Here is a 19,255-nt window from a genome sequence, read left to right as displayed (position 1 = left end):
GAATACTATTATTAATCTCACCCATAAGTATTATTAATTCAATTTATAAATGAGCAACTTTATAAATGATCAATTTTATTACCATCAAGATAAGTAATAGTATTTCATTTAGTCATTCTTATTTATATTATTTAATTAATTTACATAATATTTTATTTTAGCTATGGTCCATTGCAGTACCTCCATACCGAATTTGCTTGTCCTCAAGCAATTTTAAAATTTCTTCCTTCTCCTATGTGGCATCTATATCTGGTAGGATTTTCCATTTAATCAAGAACTTGATGAAAGTTTTATTCCTTAGTTTTCATTCTCAGGTTTCGAGGATACATTGAGGTATTAAGGTAAGTTGTCCTTTATTGTCTAGGGGAGGTAGCTCAGTGCATGGAAGTACATGTCCCAAAACTTTGTTCAATCGTGAAACATACATTATAAATTTTACCATCTACGAGAAGTTCAAGCTCATAGGCTACTTCCCTCACTCTTCCTATTACTTTATAAGGTCCATAGAATCAAGGTTTGAGTTTTCCCATCCCATTTTTCTTAATTGATGATTGCTTGTTTGGTTGTAGTTGTATCAATACCAAATCTCCAACCATGAAGGATCTTTCGATATGCCTCTTATCCGCATACAATTCTTGTTGGTTTTGAGCCTGTTGTAGATTTTCTTTAAGAATTTCAAAAATGTCGACACTACATAGTGAAATCCTATGCACCAGGAATTCTACTTTCTTGGGATATCAATTCTCCGAATGATGAAGCGTCATAACCATATAGCGCCTTAAAGCGACTCCTTCCAATAGACATATGATGAATTGTATTGTAGCAATATTCACCTAGGTATAACCACTTGATCCATGTGTTTCATAACATAATTCCTCAAGTATCCTTCTAACCATTTGTTCAAACCCTCAGTTTGTCCATCATTCTGTGGATGGTAACTGGTGCATGGGGTTAGTGTTGTCCCTGCATGACGAAAAAGTTCTTGCCAAAATTTGCTGAGGAATTTGCTATCTCTATCACTAATAATGTTTTGAGGAAGCCAATGAGGTCTATAAATTTCTTTGAAAAATAATTCAGCTATTTGGTGTGCCTTGTATTCTGTAGAAAGAGTGAAGGAATGAACATATTTGGTAAGTCTATCCACCACTATGAAAATTCTATCCTTCCCCTGTACCTTTGGGAATCCCATTATGAAATCCATGGATATGCTTTCCCATTTTTGGGCTAGAACCGGCAAGGGTTGCAGTAAACCTGCGAGGTGTGTTAATTCGTCTTTGTTCCGCTAACACATTATGCATTCTTGTACATGTCTTCGTACATCTCTTTTCAAGCCTTTCCAAGAGTATATCTCTCTAATACGTCTCTATGTCTTATAATACCCTTGATGTCGTGCTAGTGGATTGTCGTGGTATTCTTTAAGAATCCTTTCCTTCATTTTCGATTGAGGGATCAGGTATACCCGTCCTTTGTAAAGAATAATGTCATTACATATTTTGAAGTCTTCGTTGGGCAGGTTTCCTTCTCGTATGTCTCTTGTTTGATAGTCTTTAGCATATTCTGATAAGATTTCCCATTTCCAATCTTGTGAGATGTTCATAATACTATTGATATGTGGTCATCGAGAGAGTGCATCAACAACTCCATTATTTACTCCTTTTACATATTTGATATCAAAATTGTAGGCTTGAATCTTACTTACCAATTTATGTTGTCTGTCATTAAGATCTTTTTGGTTTAAAAAGAATCACAAGCTGTTATGATTCGTCTTAACAATAAATCTTCCTTTGACTAGATATTGTTGAATTTTGGCTAGAGCATGCATTATAGCTAACATTTTTTTATCATATAAAGCATAGTTCAAAAAATCGCCCAAAAAATGCAGATATTGCGATATCTTGCAAAACATTGGGGATGTCGAATAAAACGCAATAGAACTCGGTGCCAAATTTAACCAAAAAACTGTGGCGTTAAAACATAGAAATAACGCATTCAAATGAAATAGTCACAATAAAACTGTTGAAAAGTCCACTGTCCATCGTTTAGGGTTTTTTCACTTTAACACCAATTTCTGCCACCAACCTCCTTATCTCCCAATGACATTGTTATCATTCGGAATTCCTTCGCTTGAGTCGGATAAACTGAGTTGGGGGCCACAAATTATTTAAGCGTAATTTTAGCATTCTGCGATTTGAGTCGAGGGCATAGAAATACTTTTAGAATCGATTTTCTTTCCATTCCGTGATTTGAGTCGGGGGAACTACAAAGATAGCATCGAAAGACATTGCCGGCAGTGGAGAGTGGAGACTGGGTAGAATCGAGTCAATCGACATTGAAGCCAAGGTGCAGGTGAATTTTTAACTTCCTTTGTAAATAATATATATATATATATATTATATACAGTATTTTTGTATTTTTTTCAAATGTTGACAATATAAAGACTTCTTGGTTTTTTTAGGTTAAAATATAATTAATATTTTATTATTATTAATTAATAAATTATAAATACTAAATATTAAATAATAATAACTGTAGTGTAAAATTGTAAACTATTGAATTTTAAATATTTTAGCAAATGCAAGATAAAATATAAAATCTAAATTTAAATAAGGATATTTATTATTTATTATTCAGTAATAATTATTAGTAATAAGTCAAATTATTAGCTAAGTTGCTGGATTTGGACCCTGGAGCTCAGGTCTGGGTACGGGTCCGCGACAGGTTTGGGCAGGGTCCATGTTTTGCCTTGTGGGTCCGCTCGGGTCCGTGCGGGCGGACCTGCAAGGTAAAACATGAACCCTGCTCGGACCTGGGTGAATCCGAGTGGACCCGCGACAGGTGGGGCCAAAAAGTGGCCCAAAAAAGCATTTAAAGTATGTTTTTTTAATTTTTTTTTTGCCAAACCCTAAAGTAAGGCCTATTAGATGCATTTCATTCATCTAATCTCTCATTTGCTTTGTCATTTTGCTCTGGCCATTTTGCAAGTTTGAAGAGAAGGTTGTAGAGATTTTTTGTGGAGTCTCAAATCCTTCAAATCATAGATGGAAGACTCACCAGTTACTCGGCGAGTTTTTAAAACTCGCCGAGTATTTTGGGACGGCGAGTAAATTGCCCAAAAACTCGCCTGCCAAAAAACTCGGCGTGAGTCCAAAAACTCGGCGAGTTATGTAAAAAAACTCGCGGTTCAGGGAACCCGCGGCCAGACGCCTAAATAGGTCAAAATGCATTGTTTTTTGCATTGTTTCTTTCATTTGTGTGGAGCAAAGAAGGTTTTAGCTGATTGCAAGTGATTAAAGGTAGATTGGAGTGGATTTTGGAAGATTCTAACCGAATTTAGAAGAGAAATTTCTTTCCAGGTATGTTCATCTTATCATTGTTTGAAAACTTTTTATAGTTTTAAGCAAAGCTTTTATTGTTTTTGTTGTTGTTTGTAAATGATTTCAAATCATTTGAAAGTTGAAACCCTAGTGGCTAGTTGTTCTAAACTTCTAGCTTCTAAGTTCTAACTCTAAGTTCTAACTTTGTTTATTCGTTTTTCTATAAATTTAATTATTTATGTGTAGGGCAGCGGACAAGCATTAAGAAAACATGACAAACCCGCAAGAAGAGTGGCCACAAACACCATGCCCATCTGGATATATAGGCACTCGGCCTAAAAATGCAAGAGATAAGGCATGGCGGTATGCCTATGAAGCTCCAAGTCCAAATGATATTGGGAAGGTGATATGCATTCCCTGTGAGAGAATTATTTCTGGAGGCATAAACCGCCTCAAATACCACCTTGCAGGCATAAAGAAACATGACTCAAATCCTTGTCTCAAGGTAACTGATGAAGAAAAAAGATTCATCCATGCCCTACTTGCAGCTCCTGAAGAGAAAAAATTGAATAGGGAGAGGGCAAAATTATCTATGAGGGCAGCCATAGCTGAATCTGAAGGAGCTCCTTTTGATATGCAAGAGGAAGAAGAAGCACTTGAGAACATACCAGGATCTCTTCGTGGCCCACGGATCCGCAAACAAAATTTCTCTTTTACCGGTTCCACTTCTTCTACATCTCCTACTTCTTCATCATCACCATCCGGATCCCCATCAGGGATAGGTGGTTATTTTGTGCCCAGGAACACACCTGGAGCACAGCCATCATTAGAGGGCACTGCATGGTTTAAGGAGGTGCATGAGCAAACTGATATTGCAGCAGCTGATTTTTGGTTTTTCAACAATATCTCAATGAATGCCGCTGATAGTCCCTATTGGGTCAATATGGTGAATGCAATGACAATATCAGGCAAAGGGTACAAGCCGCCTAATCGCAAGGATATGAGTGGAAGGTTAGTATTTTACTATTTAGTAATTGTAAATAATTGAGATTCACTTTAGTTCATTGTTATATTTTAAATCTTAATTGTTATAACTTATTTCCTAATTTTTTACTAACACTTACACTTTATTTAATATTACACTTAAATTTTGTAGGTTGCTTGACAAAGCGGTTGGTAGGGCAAGATTGTTGATAGAAGACCAAAAGAAAGAGTGGAAGAAGTATGGCTGCACCATTTTATCTGATGGGTGGACAGATGGAAGAAGTAGAACCATTATTAACTTCTTGATTGCTTGCAAAGATGATGTGGTGTTTTGGAAATCTGTCGATGCCTCCAACAAAGTGAAAAATGCAGCCACATTGGCTTTAATGTTGGAGAATGTTGTCATGGAGGTGGGAATAGAGAATGTGGTGCAAATAATCACAGATAATGCAGCAGCATATGTGGCAGCAGGTAGATTTAATTTTTTATATTTGAATCAATATGAATCATGAATGTAATGCTATGGTATTATTCAATTTAGATTTGATGTAATTTGTAAATACTAAATATGGAAAGTTTGTTACTGATTATTGATTTTTTGCTAATCTTTTAGGTAGAATCCTCCAAGAGAGGCATCCCACACTTTTTTGGTCACCTTGTGCAGCACATGTCCTTGACCTTCTTTTGGAGGACATAGGAAAACTTGATTGGGTGAGTCCAGTTGTGGAAGATGCTAGGCGAGTCACGAAATATATCTATAATCACCCATGGGTTCTCAGTTTGATGAGAAAAGCCACTAAAGGCAAAGATTTGATGAGACCTGCTATGACAAGGTTTGCAACGGTCTTCTTGACGTTGCAAAGTATTCTTGACCACATATTGGCTTTGAAGCAAATGTTTGTGTGTGCTGATTGGGTTGCTTCACCTTACTCAAAGAAGCCCGAAGGAGAAGCTGTGGCACGAATAGTCTTTGATGATAGCTTTTTTGCAAAGGCTAAGGAGATTGTGGAGGTAACTTCATTATATTTTTAGTTTATTCAAGTTTCATTTTCAATTCATAACTTACTATGTTATTAACTAATTTGTATTTTTCAAATTTCAAATGTAGATGTCTCTTGTCGTCGGTAGAAATTGTGCATCGGCCAACAGGTCCCTTCGGTAAAAGTCTTGTTATGTAGCCGACAGGAAAACAGTTTGTAACGGGTATAATGTACTTAGCCGACGGATACCTTCGGGAAGGTTCGTCGGAAAGTATTTATAACCCCTTCGGGAAGCATTGTATTCATCTGATCATTATCATAGGAAGAAAAACATAATGTACTGTTGGCATATGCGAATAATAATAGAAGTTCTGCTATTTGTTGTTCAGTGTTCGTATCGATTTTCAGTGTGCGTTGCTTAATTAATCCATACGGTAAACATTTGGCGCCGTTGCCCGATGGATCTGGCACGCAGGCAGGCGGAGATGAATTAAATGCCGAATCAGTTGAACAAAGACAAGAGTAAGCTAAAGGAAAAAGATGACATACGCGTTGCGCAGGAAAATTTAATTTTGGCTCAACAGATAGAGCGTCGACGGAGGTTTCAGAAGATTTCCGACGGAAGCAAGAGTGCGGAAGGATTGTTGAAAGAGACTCGACAACGGCTTGATTTGGTGGAAGAAGCGAGGGAGGAGTTTCTGAACCTGCATACGCCACGGGGAGAGAATCCTGACGGAAGCAAATCGACTCGCACGGCTCGAAGTGCAGAAGGAGCACGAGCGTGGAGTGACCTCTTCGTCCGAGATATACTTCCGGAACGGACAGCTACGGTTGACAAACCCTCTTCTTCACCAAACAGCGCGGAAGCAGAAAACTGCGCGGGTGTTGAAAACAGCGCGGAAGCAGAAAACTGCGCGGGTGTTGAAAACAGCGCGGAAGCAGAAAACAGCGCGGGTGTTGAAAACAGCACGAAAGCAGAAAACAGCACGGGTGTACAAAACAGCGCAGGTGTCCAGAACAGCGCGGGTGCTCAAAACAGCGCGGGAGTGCAAAATAGCGCAGGTACACAACAAAACCCTCGACATACAGTAATAATGGCAGGTCCGAAGGAAAAATTGCCTAAATTTGATGGTGATGAAGCAGCTGATCCCATTCGACATTGTAAAACATGTGAAACGATCTGGAGGGCGAATGGCATAACAGATACAAATGAATGGATCCGACAATTTCCCGCAACCCTACGGGGTGTTGCCATTGATTGGTTTACTGATGCCGATCCACAGAAATTGAATAGTTGGGATAACATTAAGAAGGAGTTCATCGCAGAATTTCAACTTTTGCGTGATGACAATGAAATTGTCACAGAGATATTCAATACAAAGCAAAAGAAGAATGAAACTGTACGGGTCTTTGCCAGGAGGTTGAAGGACTTAATCAGTAAGATGGAGAATAAGCCCGCTAACGGGTTACAGAAAAGATGGTTCATTGAAGGCCTTCACCCGAAGCTGCGGAAGAAGATGAAGATCGTGCCGCCATCCGCATACAATGAAGCATACAACCGGGCAATGAACCTCGAAAGTGACCAGAAGACAAAGAAGAAGAAGAAGACCAGCTCGTCCGATTCAGATGACGATGCATCCTTCGGAAATGATAGCAGCGATGACGAAGGAAGCAACAAGAAGGTTCGTGCCCTTCAAAAAGACATGCTTCGGATGATGAAGGAATTCAAGAACATGAACAAGGAACCTAAGGGCAATGACTTATGGTGCACGGAATGTAAGAAAGAAGGCCATACGAAGGGATCCTGCCCGAAAGAGCAATTTTGCGAGATCTGCCAGATTATGGGACACTCAATAAAGGAATGCCCTTTCAATTTGAAAACAAGAACACCGCAGCAAGTGTTCCTGACACAGGAGGCCTCTCCGTCCGAGGGGAACGGGAACACCAGTACGGAAGGTGCCACATCAGGCGGATATAGAAACAACCGGCGTGGTCCAAACAACAACAGCACTAACAACAATGGTGGCAACAACAACAATGGAGGAAGGAGTCGCATTCAGTACGATGCAAATGGTCGGCCAATTGTTCAATGCCGCGCATACAATCTGTGGGGTCACTTCGCCCGGGAGTGCACAACAACAAATACACCGAAGTTGCTATGCCGCTGGTGTGGACCTGGTGATCATGATGATACCAAGTGCCCAAAGTCTGGAGTAAATTTGATTACCGTAGGAACAGAAGAGGAAGAAGTTCTGGCCATCACTCGGAAGCAAGCGAAGCTATATCCTAACCCAGCGGAAGAAAAGAGGAGACTGGAGCAAGCAAGGGCAGAAATCCAAAAAGCAACACAGGCAGATACGGCTCACCTAAAAGACACGCCAAGTACTTCCGTACGGAACTGTGCAGAACAGAACATTGTACGGCAAATATTGCATACAGAGATACCTGTCAAGATAAATGATCTATTGCTCACGATGCCTCAACTCCGTACGGCTCTCGCAAATATAGTTCCGAGTGTTAAGCAACCTGTAGAGCAAGCCAATGACAAACAGGTGGGTACTAGTGCAGAAGATCCGATGTTGTTAGCCCTTTCATCTGGACGCTATCCAGCCGTTGTGGAAATGGGCCTTCTCGGGACGGTGCTAACAGACACGATCATCGACGGAGGATCCGGTGTCAATGTGTTACCCGAGGATACTTGGAAAAAAGTTAGGACGGCCGACATTATGGCCACCTACCTTCCAGCTGTTAACAGCCGATCAACACGGAATCAAGCCCTTGGGCGTACTCACAGCGCAACCAGTGACAATCGGAACACAACCATTCCTGTTGGACTTTGTTGTGATTCCTCTCAAGCGGAAGGGGTACGACGCCATTTTGGGTCGAGGATGGCTGATACAAGCAAAAGCAAAGCACGATTGGAAGAAAAATACTTTATCACTGGAAAGCAAAGGCCGAAAGTATGTCATTGATTTGCACACTCAGATGGTCGGGGAAGAAGGCCCTTCGTCAGATTCTGAAGGGGAAGAGGATGAAAAAGGGCAAATTATGGAACCAGATCAGGAGGGAGTTTTACAGCTGGAAGGAGACGACGATTTGGATTCCGTAAATGGTCTGTACCATTGGCAGATAGAGGATTATGAATTGTTTCCAACCTGGAATGTACTAACAATAGAAGAAAACAAGATCAATGCCTTCCCAAAGGAATTTACTGAAATAAAGGAAGGAGATACGTCACTCGATGTGACACCGGTACATCAGTTCACTGAAGGAGAACCCATCAAGTATAATGAAGTCGCGTTGCAGACCATGAATTTGGGAGATGAAGCTGAACCACAGACCATATTAGTAGGGGACAATTGGGACCCAGTACTAAAAGCAGCGGCCTTCAAAATATTTTTAGAATATAAGGATGTCTTTGCATGGACATACAAGGACCTGAAGGGCGTACCACCTGAATTATGTGTGCACCGCATTCCATTGATCGAAGGAGCAATACCCGTACGGAAAAGGCCCTACAGAATGAACAAAAATTATGCGGCCCGAGTTACGGAAGAAATCAATCGAATGTTAGAAGCTGGAATTATTTTCAAAGTACAAACCAGTGAATGGGTCTCTCCGATCGTGATCTCCCTGAAGAAGGACTCCATTCAGATACGCATATGTGTTGATTTCCGATGTCTCAATGCGGTCACCATCAAGGATCCGTTCCCGATCCCATTCACAGATAGCATTCTGGAGGAGGTAGCAAGACACAAGACCTACTCATTTATGGATGGTTTTTCCGGCTACAATCAAATCTCAATCGCAGAAGAGGATAAACTGAAGACGACATTTGTCGTAGAAGATGGAGTCTATGCCTATAATCGGATGCCGTTCGGCCTATGCAATGCGCCTGCTACATTTCAGAGGATCATACTACACATTTTTAACAAGATGTCCGTCGGAAACTTTGAGGCGTTTCTGGATGACTGGTCCGTATTCAGTACGGAGGACAAACATCTGGCAGCCCTGGGCGAATGTATGGAAAGGTGCCGTCGTGCACGTTTGGCCCTGAACCCGAAAAAGTGCAGATTTATGGTCCCGCACGGAAGGTTGCTCGGACACATCGTCTGTAAGGAGGGACTAAAGACAGATCCGGACAAAGTACGGGTCATATTGGAGATGCAACCGTCCACCAATGTGATAGAGGTAAAATCTTTCCTTGGACATATAGGGTATTACAGATGGTTCATCAAAATTTTTGCCAAAATAGCATATCCATTGGATAGATTAACTTGCAAGACAGAATCGTTCCGATGGGACAAGGAGCAGGATGAAGCCTTTGAGGGACTTAAGGTACGGCTGGCTACAACACCTATCTTAATATATCCAGATTGGAAGAAGGAGTTTCACGTGCATGTGGATGCATCGAACTATGCAATTGGAGCAACCCTCGCACAGATGGGAAGCCATGGCTTGGATCATCCGATCTATTTCGCCAGTCGGTTGCTATCAAAAGCTGAACAAAATTATAGCACCACCGAACGGGAAGCCTTGGGGATGGTCTATGCTGTACAGAAATTCCGACATTACTTGCTGGCCACTCCATTTGTGTTCTATGTAGATCATCAGGCCCTATTGTATATGATCAACAAACCAGTCATTCAAGGCCGAATCAGCCGATGGCTACTTCTGTTGCAGGAGTTTACTTTCAAAATCATTGTCCGACCCGGAAGAAAACATGTAAGCGCGGATCATTTATCACGTATCAGAACAGGGGAACCGGCAGACGGTGTAAATGATGACTTCCCTGACGCACAGCTATTTCAGATCGCTGCACTACCAGAATGGTATACAAGCATCGGCGAATACTTGTCCACAAGCCAGTTTCCAAATACCATGCCACCTAATGAAAAACGAAAGTTGGTGATCCGAAGTGGAACATTTCAGCTGATTAATGGATTGTTGTATAAAATGGGACCCGATCAGATCCTGAGGCGTTGTGTCCTGAAGGAGGAGATTGCACGGATACTGCAGGAAGCGCACGAAGGACTGGCAGGAGGACACATGGGGCCGGACACAACTGCACGAAAAATACTTTTAGCAGGATTATGGTGGCCAACAGTATAAAATGACGCCAGGGAATGGGTTGTCGCATGCGATACATGCCAGCGAGCTGGAAAACCCTTGAAAAGAGATTTCATGCCTCTGAATCCTTCTCATGCTCAGGAACTTTTTGAACGATGGGGTTTGGACTTTATAGGACCCCTGAAGACCAGCCGAACCAGAAGATGCCATTACATTGTGGTTGCCACGGAGTACTTGACTAAATGGGTGGAGGCGCGTGCACTACCAGACAACTCAGCGGTAAGTACAGCACAGTTTATTTATGAGCAGATTATTACTAGGTACGGCATTACATTACAATTAACCAGCGATAGAGGAGGACATTTTGTAAACCATGTGATTCGGCTGCTCACCACGGAGTTCAAAATTTACCATTCGCTGTCAAGTCCGTACTACCCAAGGGCAAACGGACAGGCCGAAGCTACCAACAAAATCCTGGTATCAATTATATACAAATCCTGCGCCATCGAAGGGGAAGATTGGGAGGAGAAATTACCTTCTGCTTTGTGGGCTTACCGCACGGCATACAAAGTCACAACCGGACACACGCCGTTTCAACTGATGTTTGGACAGGAGGCCGTAGTACCAGCGGAATTTATGATACCAAGCTTGCGGATAGCACTAGAAAACAAGTTGGGCGACATGGAAAGCTTAAGAGAGCGGTTGTATAAACTGAACAAGTTAGAGGAAAAGCGATTATTGGCACAGTGGGCGACTGAAGTAACACAGAATAGGCGAAAGGCATGGCACGATAAGCACCTAAAGCTAAATAGGTTTCAGCTCGGACAGTGGGTATTAAAGTACAATGGTCGAAATGAGATCAAACCGGGTAAGTTCAAGGTTAAGTGGGTCGGGCCGTACCAAATTCGAGAAGTAGGGGACAATGGAGCAATCAAATTATGGAATTTAGATGGACATGAAGTGCCTCAAGCGGTGAATGGGTCGAAGTTGAAAATCTATTACGACCGGAAGACTTCTGCATCAAGAAATGGCCTTCGCAAGACCCCTCCGTCACTGCAGACTGATGGTGACGACGGTCGAACGGAAAATTAACTGTTTTTTTTGCTGTTCAAAAAAAAAAAAAAAAAATTAAAAAATTAAAAAAACAAAAAAAAAAAAAAAAAAAAGAATAAAAAAAAAAATATATATATATATATATATAAAGAGCGCCGTACGGTTTTTACACCGTACGGATTTCTTAAAGGAAGTACGGTTTTTTTAAAAAAGAAAGATACCGTACGGTTTTTAGACCGTACGACTTTCTTGTACGGGTTTAAAGGTACCGTACGATTTTTGCACCGTATGGATTTCTGGAAGGGAGCACAGGTTTAAAAGGCGCCGTACGGTTTCTGAGTACGGGAGTTGGGGAATGGTACGGTTTTAAAGAGACCGTATGGATTTCCTAAGTGGAGTACGGTTCACAAAGCACCTTAATTCTCACCGTACGGACTTTCCTTGCACTGTACGGTTTATAACTTTTGTATGCACGGAAATTTCCACAAATTGTACAATTTTCAGGTAGTGCGGATTCCATCAGAAATACATCCCTGTGGTGTACGGATTTCAAGAAGAGGGGAACTGAAGGGATTCTGCATTTTTCACAGGCGGGTAATGAAAACAACCACCGTACGGACTTGAGGAGGGAAACTTTGGTACGGATTTGTGAGGTACGGCTTCTTATTTCATTCTTCTTCCAACTTCTACCTTGAGCGGATTTTCAATCTCTTCCTGCGTGTGCGGATGGGGATTTTCCATATATATTTTTAAGAACTCTTCACCGTACGGACTAATTCTTCACTGTACGGATTTGGGGAGACCATTAGAAAGAGATAATGGAGTCTGCAGGTAAACGGCAGTGGAAAAAACAATTAGCGCAGGCCAAACTTGAGGAAGCCAGGAGGAGCATGGCAGGTACAGGCAATTTGAATGAGGGTTCGAGTAGCAACAAGGAGAAGCGTAAGGCGGTAGCACCTACAGCACAGAAGTCACACCACAGACTATACAATTTGAGGGATTAAATGGAACGGATTGCCGGAAATGGTGGCAAGAAACCCCTGAGGACCATCCAGTTAAAGCAAGCATCAGAAAAGCGCAGGTGGAATGGGCCATTCAGATGCCTGTTTTTTGCATTCGAGATTATGAAGGGTATCTGCGTACCATGATTGAAACATATGGCAGAACCTCTCGCAAAAGCACATTTCAGTATCTGGGACGGAACTTAGTGGTATCATTCAAAGCAACAAATTTCACACGGGTTTTTGGCATTCCAGGGCAGCAGGGCAGGAAGATTCAGCCGAAAAAAATTCCAAAGGATGGAAAGCTATTTTTAATCAGGTTAGTTTGTGGGGATTTGACTGAAGCAGAACAGGCGGCATTAGCCGAGACATCCAAGGGAAGGGGTTTAAAGAAAACTGACATTCAGGAAGGGCCATGGCGGTGTTTAATGGACTTGGTTAAAAGCAGGCTTACGGGATCCTCTAGGGCATCGGATATCACATTTCCGCAAGTATCTATGATGAACGGCATAATGACTGGAAAAGTGTATGATTGGGCGTCTGTGCTAGCTGAACGGATGCATGAATTCATGACTCTCCAGCACAAGACATTCTATATGCCTCATTACGCCATTGGTCTATTTTTGGATGCTATAGCACGGGTGATTCCATTAGAAGAGTTACAGGCGAAGTCTGGACCATTGGCTCCAGGAGAACCTCCTATCATGCAATGGAAGCACTTGGACACAATCTCTGGGCAGAAGGGTTCAGCAGGTCAAAAGAGGCCACGGGTAGACATGGCAGGAGATAGTGATAGCGGTCGACAGGAGACATCTTCTGAACAGGACAGTATGGAAGAAGACGAAGGGGAGGGCGAGGATGATGAAGAGGTTCAGATCGTCACGGCTACTCCCTTGCTATTTCCGCATACTACAGTCCCTATGACTTCCGAATTGACACCCCGGGGTCTGCACATGGCTCACATTCCAGGGTTTGGACAAACTAGGCAACCGATATTGATGACTGGAGGATCCCACCAGGCAGTTACACTAGCCGTACCATGGCAACATGGGGTACGGCCTTCTCCTGTCCGACCAGGGGCAGGATTTGCGGTCGGCTTTGCCCACCTGGCCGCACCCGTGGACCGAGAGACTTCGTCAGCTCCTGAAGCACTTCCGGTAGCACCACCCGGGGCGTCTGCCCTAAGTCAGCCAGCAGCAGTTGTTACAGTAGCACCGTCAGCAGAAACCCAGACACTCCCAGAAGAGAACGTATCAGACAGAGGAGCACAGGAGTGTACGGACCCAGCACAGCCAGAGGTTATGGATAGAGCCAGTGTTTTTCTGAGGCAGCAGTTCCAACTCGTCCCTGACAAGCGTGGCCCATCCATTCAGCCCCCTAGCTATTCTGAAGTAACACCTGTACCACAGCCCCAGTCTCAGGAGGAGGGAACGCCACATGCCGTGATTGCACCAACAGCAGAGGAGGTGGCACTGGATGTGGGCGTGGCTCCCGCTGATAAGGAGGACAATAGTGACTCCGGATGGTCATTCGAGGACTTCGCCAAGGAGGATTATGGGTCAGATGAGGACAGGTGCAGGGACTACCTCAGGACCATGAAGTCTGCATTGAAGAAGGGGCATGATGTGGCCATTCAGGCTCTCACTCGGCGAAGGGAGTGGCATTTGATTCGAACGTATATTCGTAGGATTTGTCCTGAACGATTTCAAACTTGTTTTGTAGATAGAGGTTGGCCGACCGTTGAGACACCAGAGATGTTGGCAGACTGGTCCACTGAGCCAGAGCTGGGACCGAGTGACACTCCAATGATGAAGTTGGCACATGAGATCGTGGGACTGTACAAAGAAATTTACTATGCACGGCAGCGTGCGGAGGCGGATAGGGCCGCAGACAGTGTTGCAGCTCAGAGATCCCTAGCAGTTGAAAAAGAGGCCAGAGAAAAGTTAGCCACTGATTTGGCCGACCAGCAGGCAGCATGGGTAGCAGAGCGGGCAAAACTCTTAAAGGATATGGCTGCAGTGGTGCAGGAGAAGGACGCAGCTATCCGGGATAAAAATGCAGCAGAGCAGGAATTACAGTTGGCCAAGAGACAAGCTATGGATGCTGCGCTTCTCCTGAAGGAGGCCGTAGAAGTTAATTCACAGATTCAGACAGATCTACGCATCCGGACTGACCAGGTGTATGAGTTACGTCGTCAACAACACTCTTCTGGGACCCCTCCTTCTCTCTAGTATTTTTTCTATTCTTCATTATGGATTGTCTCGTAATTTTGCTAGTCGTCAGGAGACGACTTTTCTTTTTTGGGGGGGATGATGTCGTCGGTAGAAATTGTGCATCGGCCGACAGGTCCCTTCGGTAAAAGTCTTGTTATGTAGCCGACAGGAAAACAGTTTGTAACGGGTATAATGTACTTAGCCGACGGATACCTTCGGGAAGGTTCGTCGGAAAGTATTTATAACCCCTTCGGGAAGCATTGTATTCATCTGATCATTATCATAGGAAGAAAAACATAATGTACTGTTGGCATATGCGAATAATAATAGAAGTTCTGCTATTTTTTGTTCAGTGTTCGTATCGATTTTCAGTGTGCGTTGCTTAATTAATCCATACGGTAAACATCTCTGCCCTTGGTTCTAGTCTTGCGCACATGTGATGGGCAGCAATCCCCAATGGGAGGTCTTTATGAGGCCATGGATAGGGCGAAAGAGGCTGTTAGAAGTTACTATCACGGGGACAGTCTCAGATTTGACCCCATTTGGGAAATAATTGATAGGAGGTGGAATAATATGCTCCACCAACCTATTCATGCAGCAGGCTACTTCCTCAATCCCAAATTCAGGTACTATGATAATTGATTGTCCTTGAAGTTGGGATTTTAATAAGTCTTTATTTTACTTTACTTTTTAAGGTTGTGTAGTAAGACTTGATATCATTTTCTATTTGTTTTAGGGCTGATGATTCCTACTCAGATCCTAATGGAGAGGTCATGGAAGGTCTCTCTAAATGCATTGAGAGAATGATATCAAGTGAAGAGGAGAGAGACCTTATTGTGACCGAACAACAAATCTATGTGGAATCAAGGGGTCCTTTGTTCTCTTCTATGCTAGCAAAGAGAGCAAGATCTACTCAAGCACCAGGTAAAGCGTCAAACTTTAAAACTTTTGCTAATTGATAAGTTGTGCTTCTGATTTTGTTTTTTATTGCTTTATAACTTTTTAAATTTTGTTTTGCAGATGCTTGGTGGGCAAGTTGGGGTGGCAATACCCCCAATTTAAGGAAATTTGCTCTCAGAGTCCTATCCCAACCTTGTAGCTCATCTCATTGTGAGCGCAATTGGAGCTTATTTGAGTCCATCCATACAAAGAAAAGAAACAGAATGACTCAAAAACGGCTTAATGACCTTGTTTATGTGCACTATAATCTTAAGTTGCGCATAAAAAAGTCACAGCTCTTAGAACTACCTGGTCCGCTTGATCTAGATGAGATAGATCCTTATTCTGATTGGACAGCACAGGAGCCAAGTCCATTTTTTACACCAGATGAGATCGCTGATTTGGAGAGGCAGGCCATGGAGGGGGAGGTTGACACTGATTTTCAGTTCACTATGGATGACATTGAGGATGAGGACGAGGATGATGATGATTCAGGCGAGGATCAGACATTACCATTAGGTGGAGATGCATCCTCTTCTAGGACGCCGAGCCAGTCAGTAGGGACGTCGAGCGAGGGGCACAGCCACAGAGTTCACAGTCACGCAGCTCACGCCCTATCCCAGTGCGGGGCACTTCTTCTAGGACTAGACCCCCTCGCTTTCCTGCTAGTGCAAGTGGAAAGAGGAAGATGTGATTGGCATTGTCACATTGTATTGATGTATTTAGACTTTTAGTATTTACTTCTAGTTTGACAGATTGAAACTATTTAGTAATTTACTATTTTGCTTCCTACCATGAGCATTCTGCATGAGAATGCAATTTTGTACGCATTATGCATTTATATATATCTAAACTTTGTTTCTTTCTTTTGTATTGTCTTTAATTAACTTATTAGATGCATCTTCTCATTAAATTTTGCAAAATAAATGTATTTTTAATTAAATTTCAGCGGTTTTTTAGGTTCTCGAGTTTTTCCCGAGTTTTTTTTTTAAATCGCCGAGTTTTTCCCGATTAAACTTTTGGGGGGCTTGGCGAGTTTTTGCATTTGGCGAGTTTTCCAACTATGCTTCAAATAATTAGTGCTGAGTGTTCTAGGTATGCATTTGATCCTTCCTTTTGCTTCTTTCATAGTTTTTTTAATATTTATTGTTCTAAATTTTTATCAAGTTTTGTATAAGTTTTGAAATTTTTTTAATTTTTTTTTTTATAGATTGCAAGAATCCAAGAATGAGTAGTCAAGGTTTAGTGGGTGGGGTGGAATCCCAAAGATTTAAAATTGATAAAGGCTCTCCTTTGTGGAAGTATATAACAAGAATTGAGCAATGTGTTGGAGGGGGAGGGTATATATGGAAATGCAATTTTTGCCAAAATCAATATAGAAGCTCCTATTACTGGGTTAAACATCATTTGATAGGTCCACTAGGTCAAGGGATTTCCATGTGTGAGGGGCCCCTAGAGGGAGGTAAAAAAGGGTCGTCGGCTTCTCAAATAGCAGGCATGTTAAAAGAACAGCAAGAGGCTGATAGGTTAGTGTCAAAGGCAAAAAAAGATAAGTCAAAGCAAAAACCACCAACAACACCCTCTCAAACAATCAGCAGACCACATCCCTTCCTACCTACCCCATCTGTGATGAAGATGAAATAGAAACACCCCCATCCCGCAAGAGAGGCCCATTAGATATGGCACTTGAAAATGACAAGAGAGAAATTACTGACATAAAGATTGGGCGTTGCCTCATTACAAATGGTGTTTCATTCAATCTAGTGAGATCCCCTTATTGGAGAGAGATGGTGAAAGCAATAAATGATGCACCTCATGGTTACCGATCCCCTGGATATGAAAAGTTGAGAACCACCATATTGTATAAGGAGAGAAAGAATGTAGAAAACCTCCTCAAATCAATAAGAGATTCTTGGATCCAAATGGGGGTAAGCATTGTCTTTGATGGATGGAAAGATTGCAAAAACCGTCCAAATGGGGTGGATGGAAGCAAACTAATACAGAAAAAGCTAAAACTGTAAAGGATTTGATCTTGAGTGATGATTTTTGGAATAGGGTGGAATATGCATTAGAACTCACCAAGCCCATCATGTCTATGCTTCGGTATGCCGACACGGATGAGCCTTGTTTGGGGAACATATATGATGCCATGGACTCCATGCTAGAAAGAATGAAATCAGTAAGTTTAAATTTTTATACAGTACTTTATCCTTGTTTATTGAGAGATTTTGATTTTTGATTTTAATTAAGTTATTAACATTACATCAAGATAACTTACATGTACATCATTTGACATCCCAGGTCATTCAGAGGAAAGAGCAGGATCTTGATGCCTTGTATACTAAGGTGGAGAAAATTGTTCTACATCGTTGGAACAAGATGACTACACCTTTACAACTCCTGGCATATGCACTTTCTCCTAGATATTATAGCAGTGAGATACTTGCTATTCCTGGTAGAGTGGCACCATATAGAGATCTTGAAGTTGTTGTTGGGTATAAGAGGGCACTTAACAGGCTCTTTAATGATCCTAATGTGGCATCAAATGTTAAGAGAGAGTTTGTTGATTTTGTCTCAGGCAAAAATGCAGAACTTGATGCAATCAATGACCAAAGTAGATTGGATGTCATTGGATGGTGGTACTTACATGGGGAAAGTTACATGTACCTCCAACCTCTTGCCATTAAGATCTTGTCACAAGTATGTATTTAAGTTTTTCACCTTTTCTTATGACCACTTAGCTTGTCGAATTAGCACTCTTAAATTCCTATTGTATTGTAAAATTACTTAGCTAATTTTAAAAAATTTGTTGGTTGTCTCTCTAGGTTGCGAGCTCTTCTACTGCTGAGCAGAATTGGAGTACATACTCCTTTATCCACTCAGTGAAGTGTAACCAGTTGGGTTTGAAGAAAGTAGAAGACTTGGTATTTATTCACAACAATTGGCGCCTCCTATCATGCAAGGATCCAAGATATAAGAAGGGACCAGAGAAGTTGTGGGATGTACTACCTGAGACTTATGACTTGGATATGACTGTCCAAGATATATCTAGAATTGCCTTGCTAGATGTTAAGAAGGATGAGGAGGAGGATGTGGCTACATCTGGGGCTAGTGGAATTGGTTTGGATTCCAATGATGAGGAAAATGTCAATGATATAGATGAGGATGAAGCCATTGATCCCTCATATTTTGATGACCCATTTGACCCTTGAAGGGCATTTGCATCTTTGATAAACTATGTTTAAACATTTGTCATTGACTCATTGAGTCATTTATGATTTATCACCATGTTTCAAACTTTATTAAGTCATAATTTATTATCTATCAATCTGATGAAGTAGTCTATGTTTTAAAATTCCATTTTGCATTTTAGTAATTCAATGTATGATTTTATTTACAACATTAGCATAGATTAATGAGTGAGTATTTAATGTTTATCTTTGACATTTGGCATTGATCAATAATCAAGTAACATTGATATATTCATACTATGGAATGACTTAGTTTTACTTTTACAACTATGTGAGATTTTTTAAAATTTTTTTTTGCATATATATATATATATATATACTCACGAACCCACCTATGAACCCAAATGGGGAAAAAAAATTTTGCCCGAACCCACGAACTCGAACCCCGAACCCGAATCGGCAACTTAGAATATTAGTAATAATTTAACATCTATTATATATCATCTTTTT

At 41.7% G+C, this 19,255-nt stretch overlaps 3 protein-coding genes across 3 annotated transcripts in view; 2 read left to right on the top strand and 1 right to left on the bottom strand.

Moving 5' to 3' along the window:
- LOC149552483 (uncharacterized) overlaps positions 1 to 19,255 on the bottom strand; it is a 395,852-nt gene that overhangs the window by 61,573 nt on the left and 315,024 nt on the right. The gene's annotated exons all lie outside the window — the stretch shown is intronic.
- Positions 3,455 to 5,400, top strand: LOC149552486 (uncharacterized). Its single transcript, XM_089788065.1, has 3 exons — positions 3,455 to 4,325; positions 4,471 to 4,769; positions 4,912 to 5,400. The coding sequence occupies exons 1-3, from the start codon at positions 3,586 to 3,588 to the stop codon at positions 5,328 to 5,330; spliced, it is 1,458 nt and encodes a 485-aa protein (XP_089644191.1). The 5' UTR covers positions 3,455 to 3,585; the 3' UTR covers positions 5,331 to 5,400.
- Positions 15,028 to 16,420, top strand: LOC149552485 (uncharacterized). Its single transcript, XM_089788067.1, has 3 exons — positions 15,028 to 15,241; positions 15,352 to 15,539; positions 15,636 to 16,420. The coding sequence occupies exons 1-3, from the start codon at positions 15,072 to 15,074 to the stop codon at positions 16,286 to 16,288; spliced, it is 1,011 nt and encodes a 336-aa protein (XP_089644193.1). The 5' UTR covers positions 15,028 to 15,071; the 3' UTR covers positions 16,289 to 16,420.

The sequence above is a fragment of the Cupressus sempervirens genome, chromosome 6, assembly GCF_028749045.1.
Source record: "Cupressus sempervirens isolate cs-2001-9-10 chromosome 6, ASM2874904v1, whole genome shotgun sequence".
In the NCBI taxonomy this organism is placed as follows: domain Eukaryota; kingdom Viridiplantae; phylum Streptophyta; class Pinopsida; order Cupressales; family Cupressaceae; genus Cupressus; species Cupressus sempervirens.
This window is presented reverse-complemented; position numbering and strand designations above follow the sequence as displayed.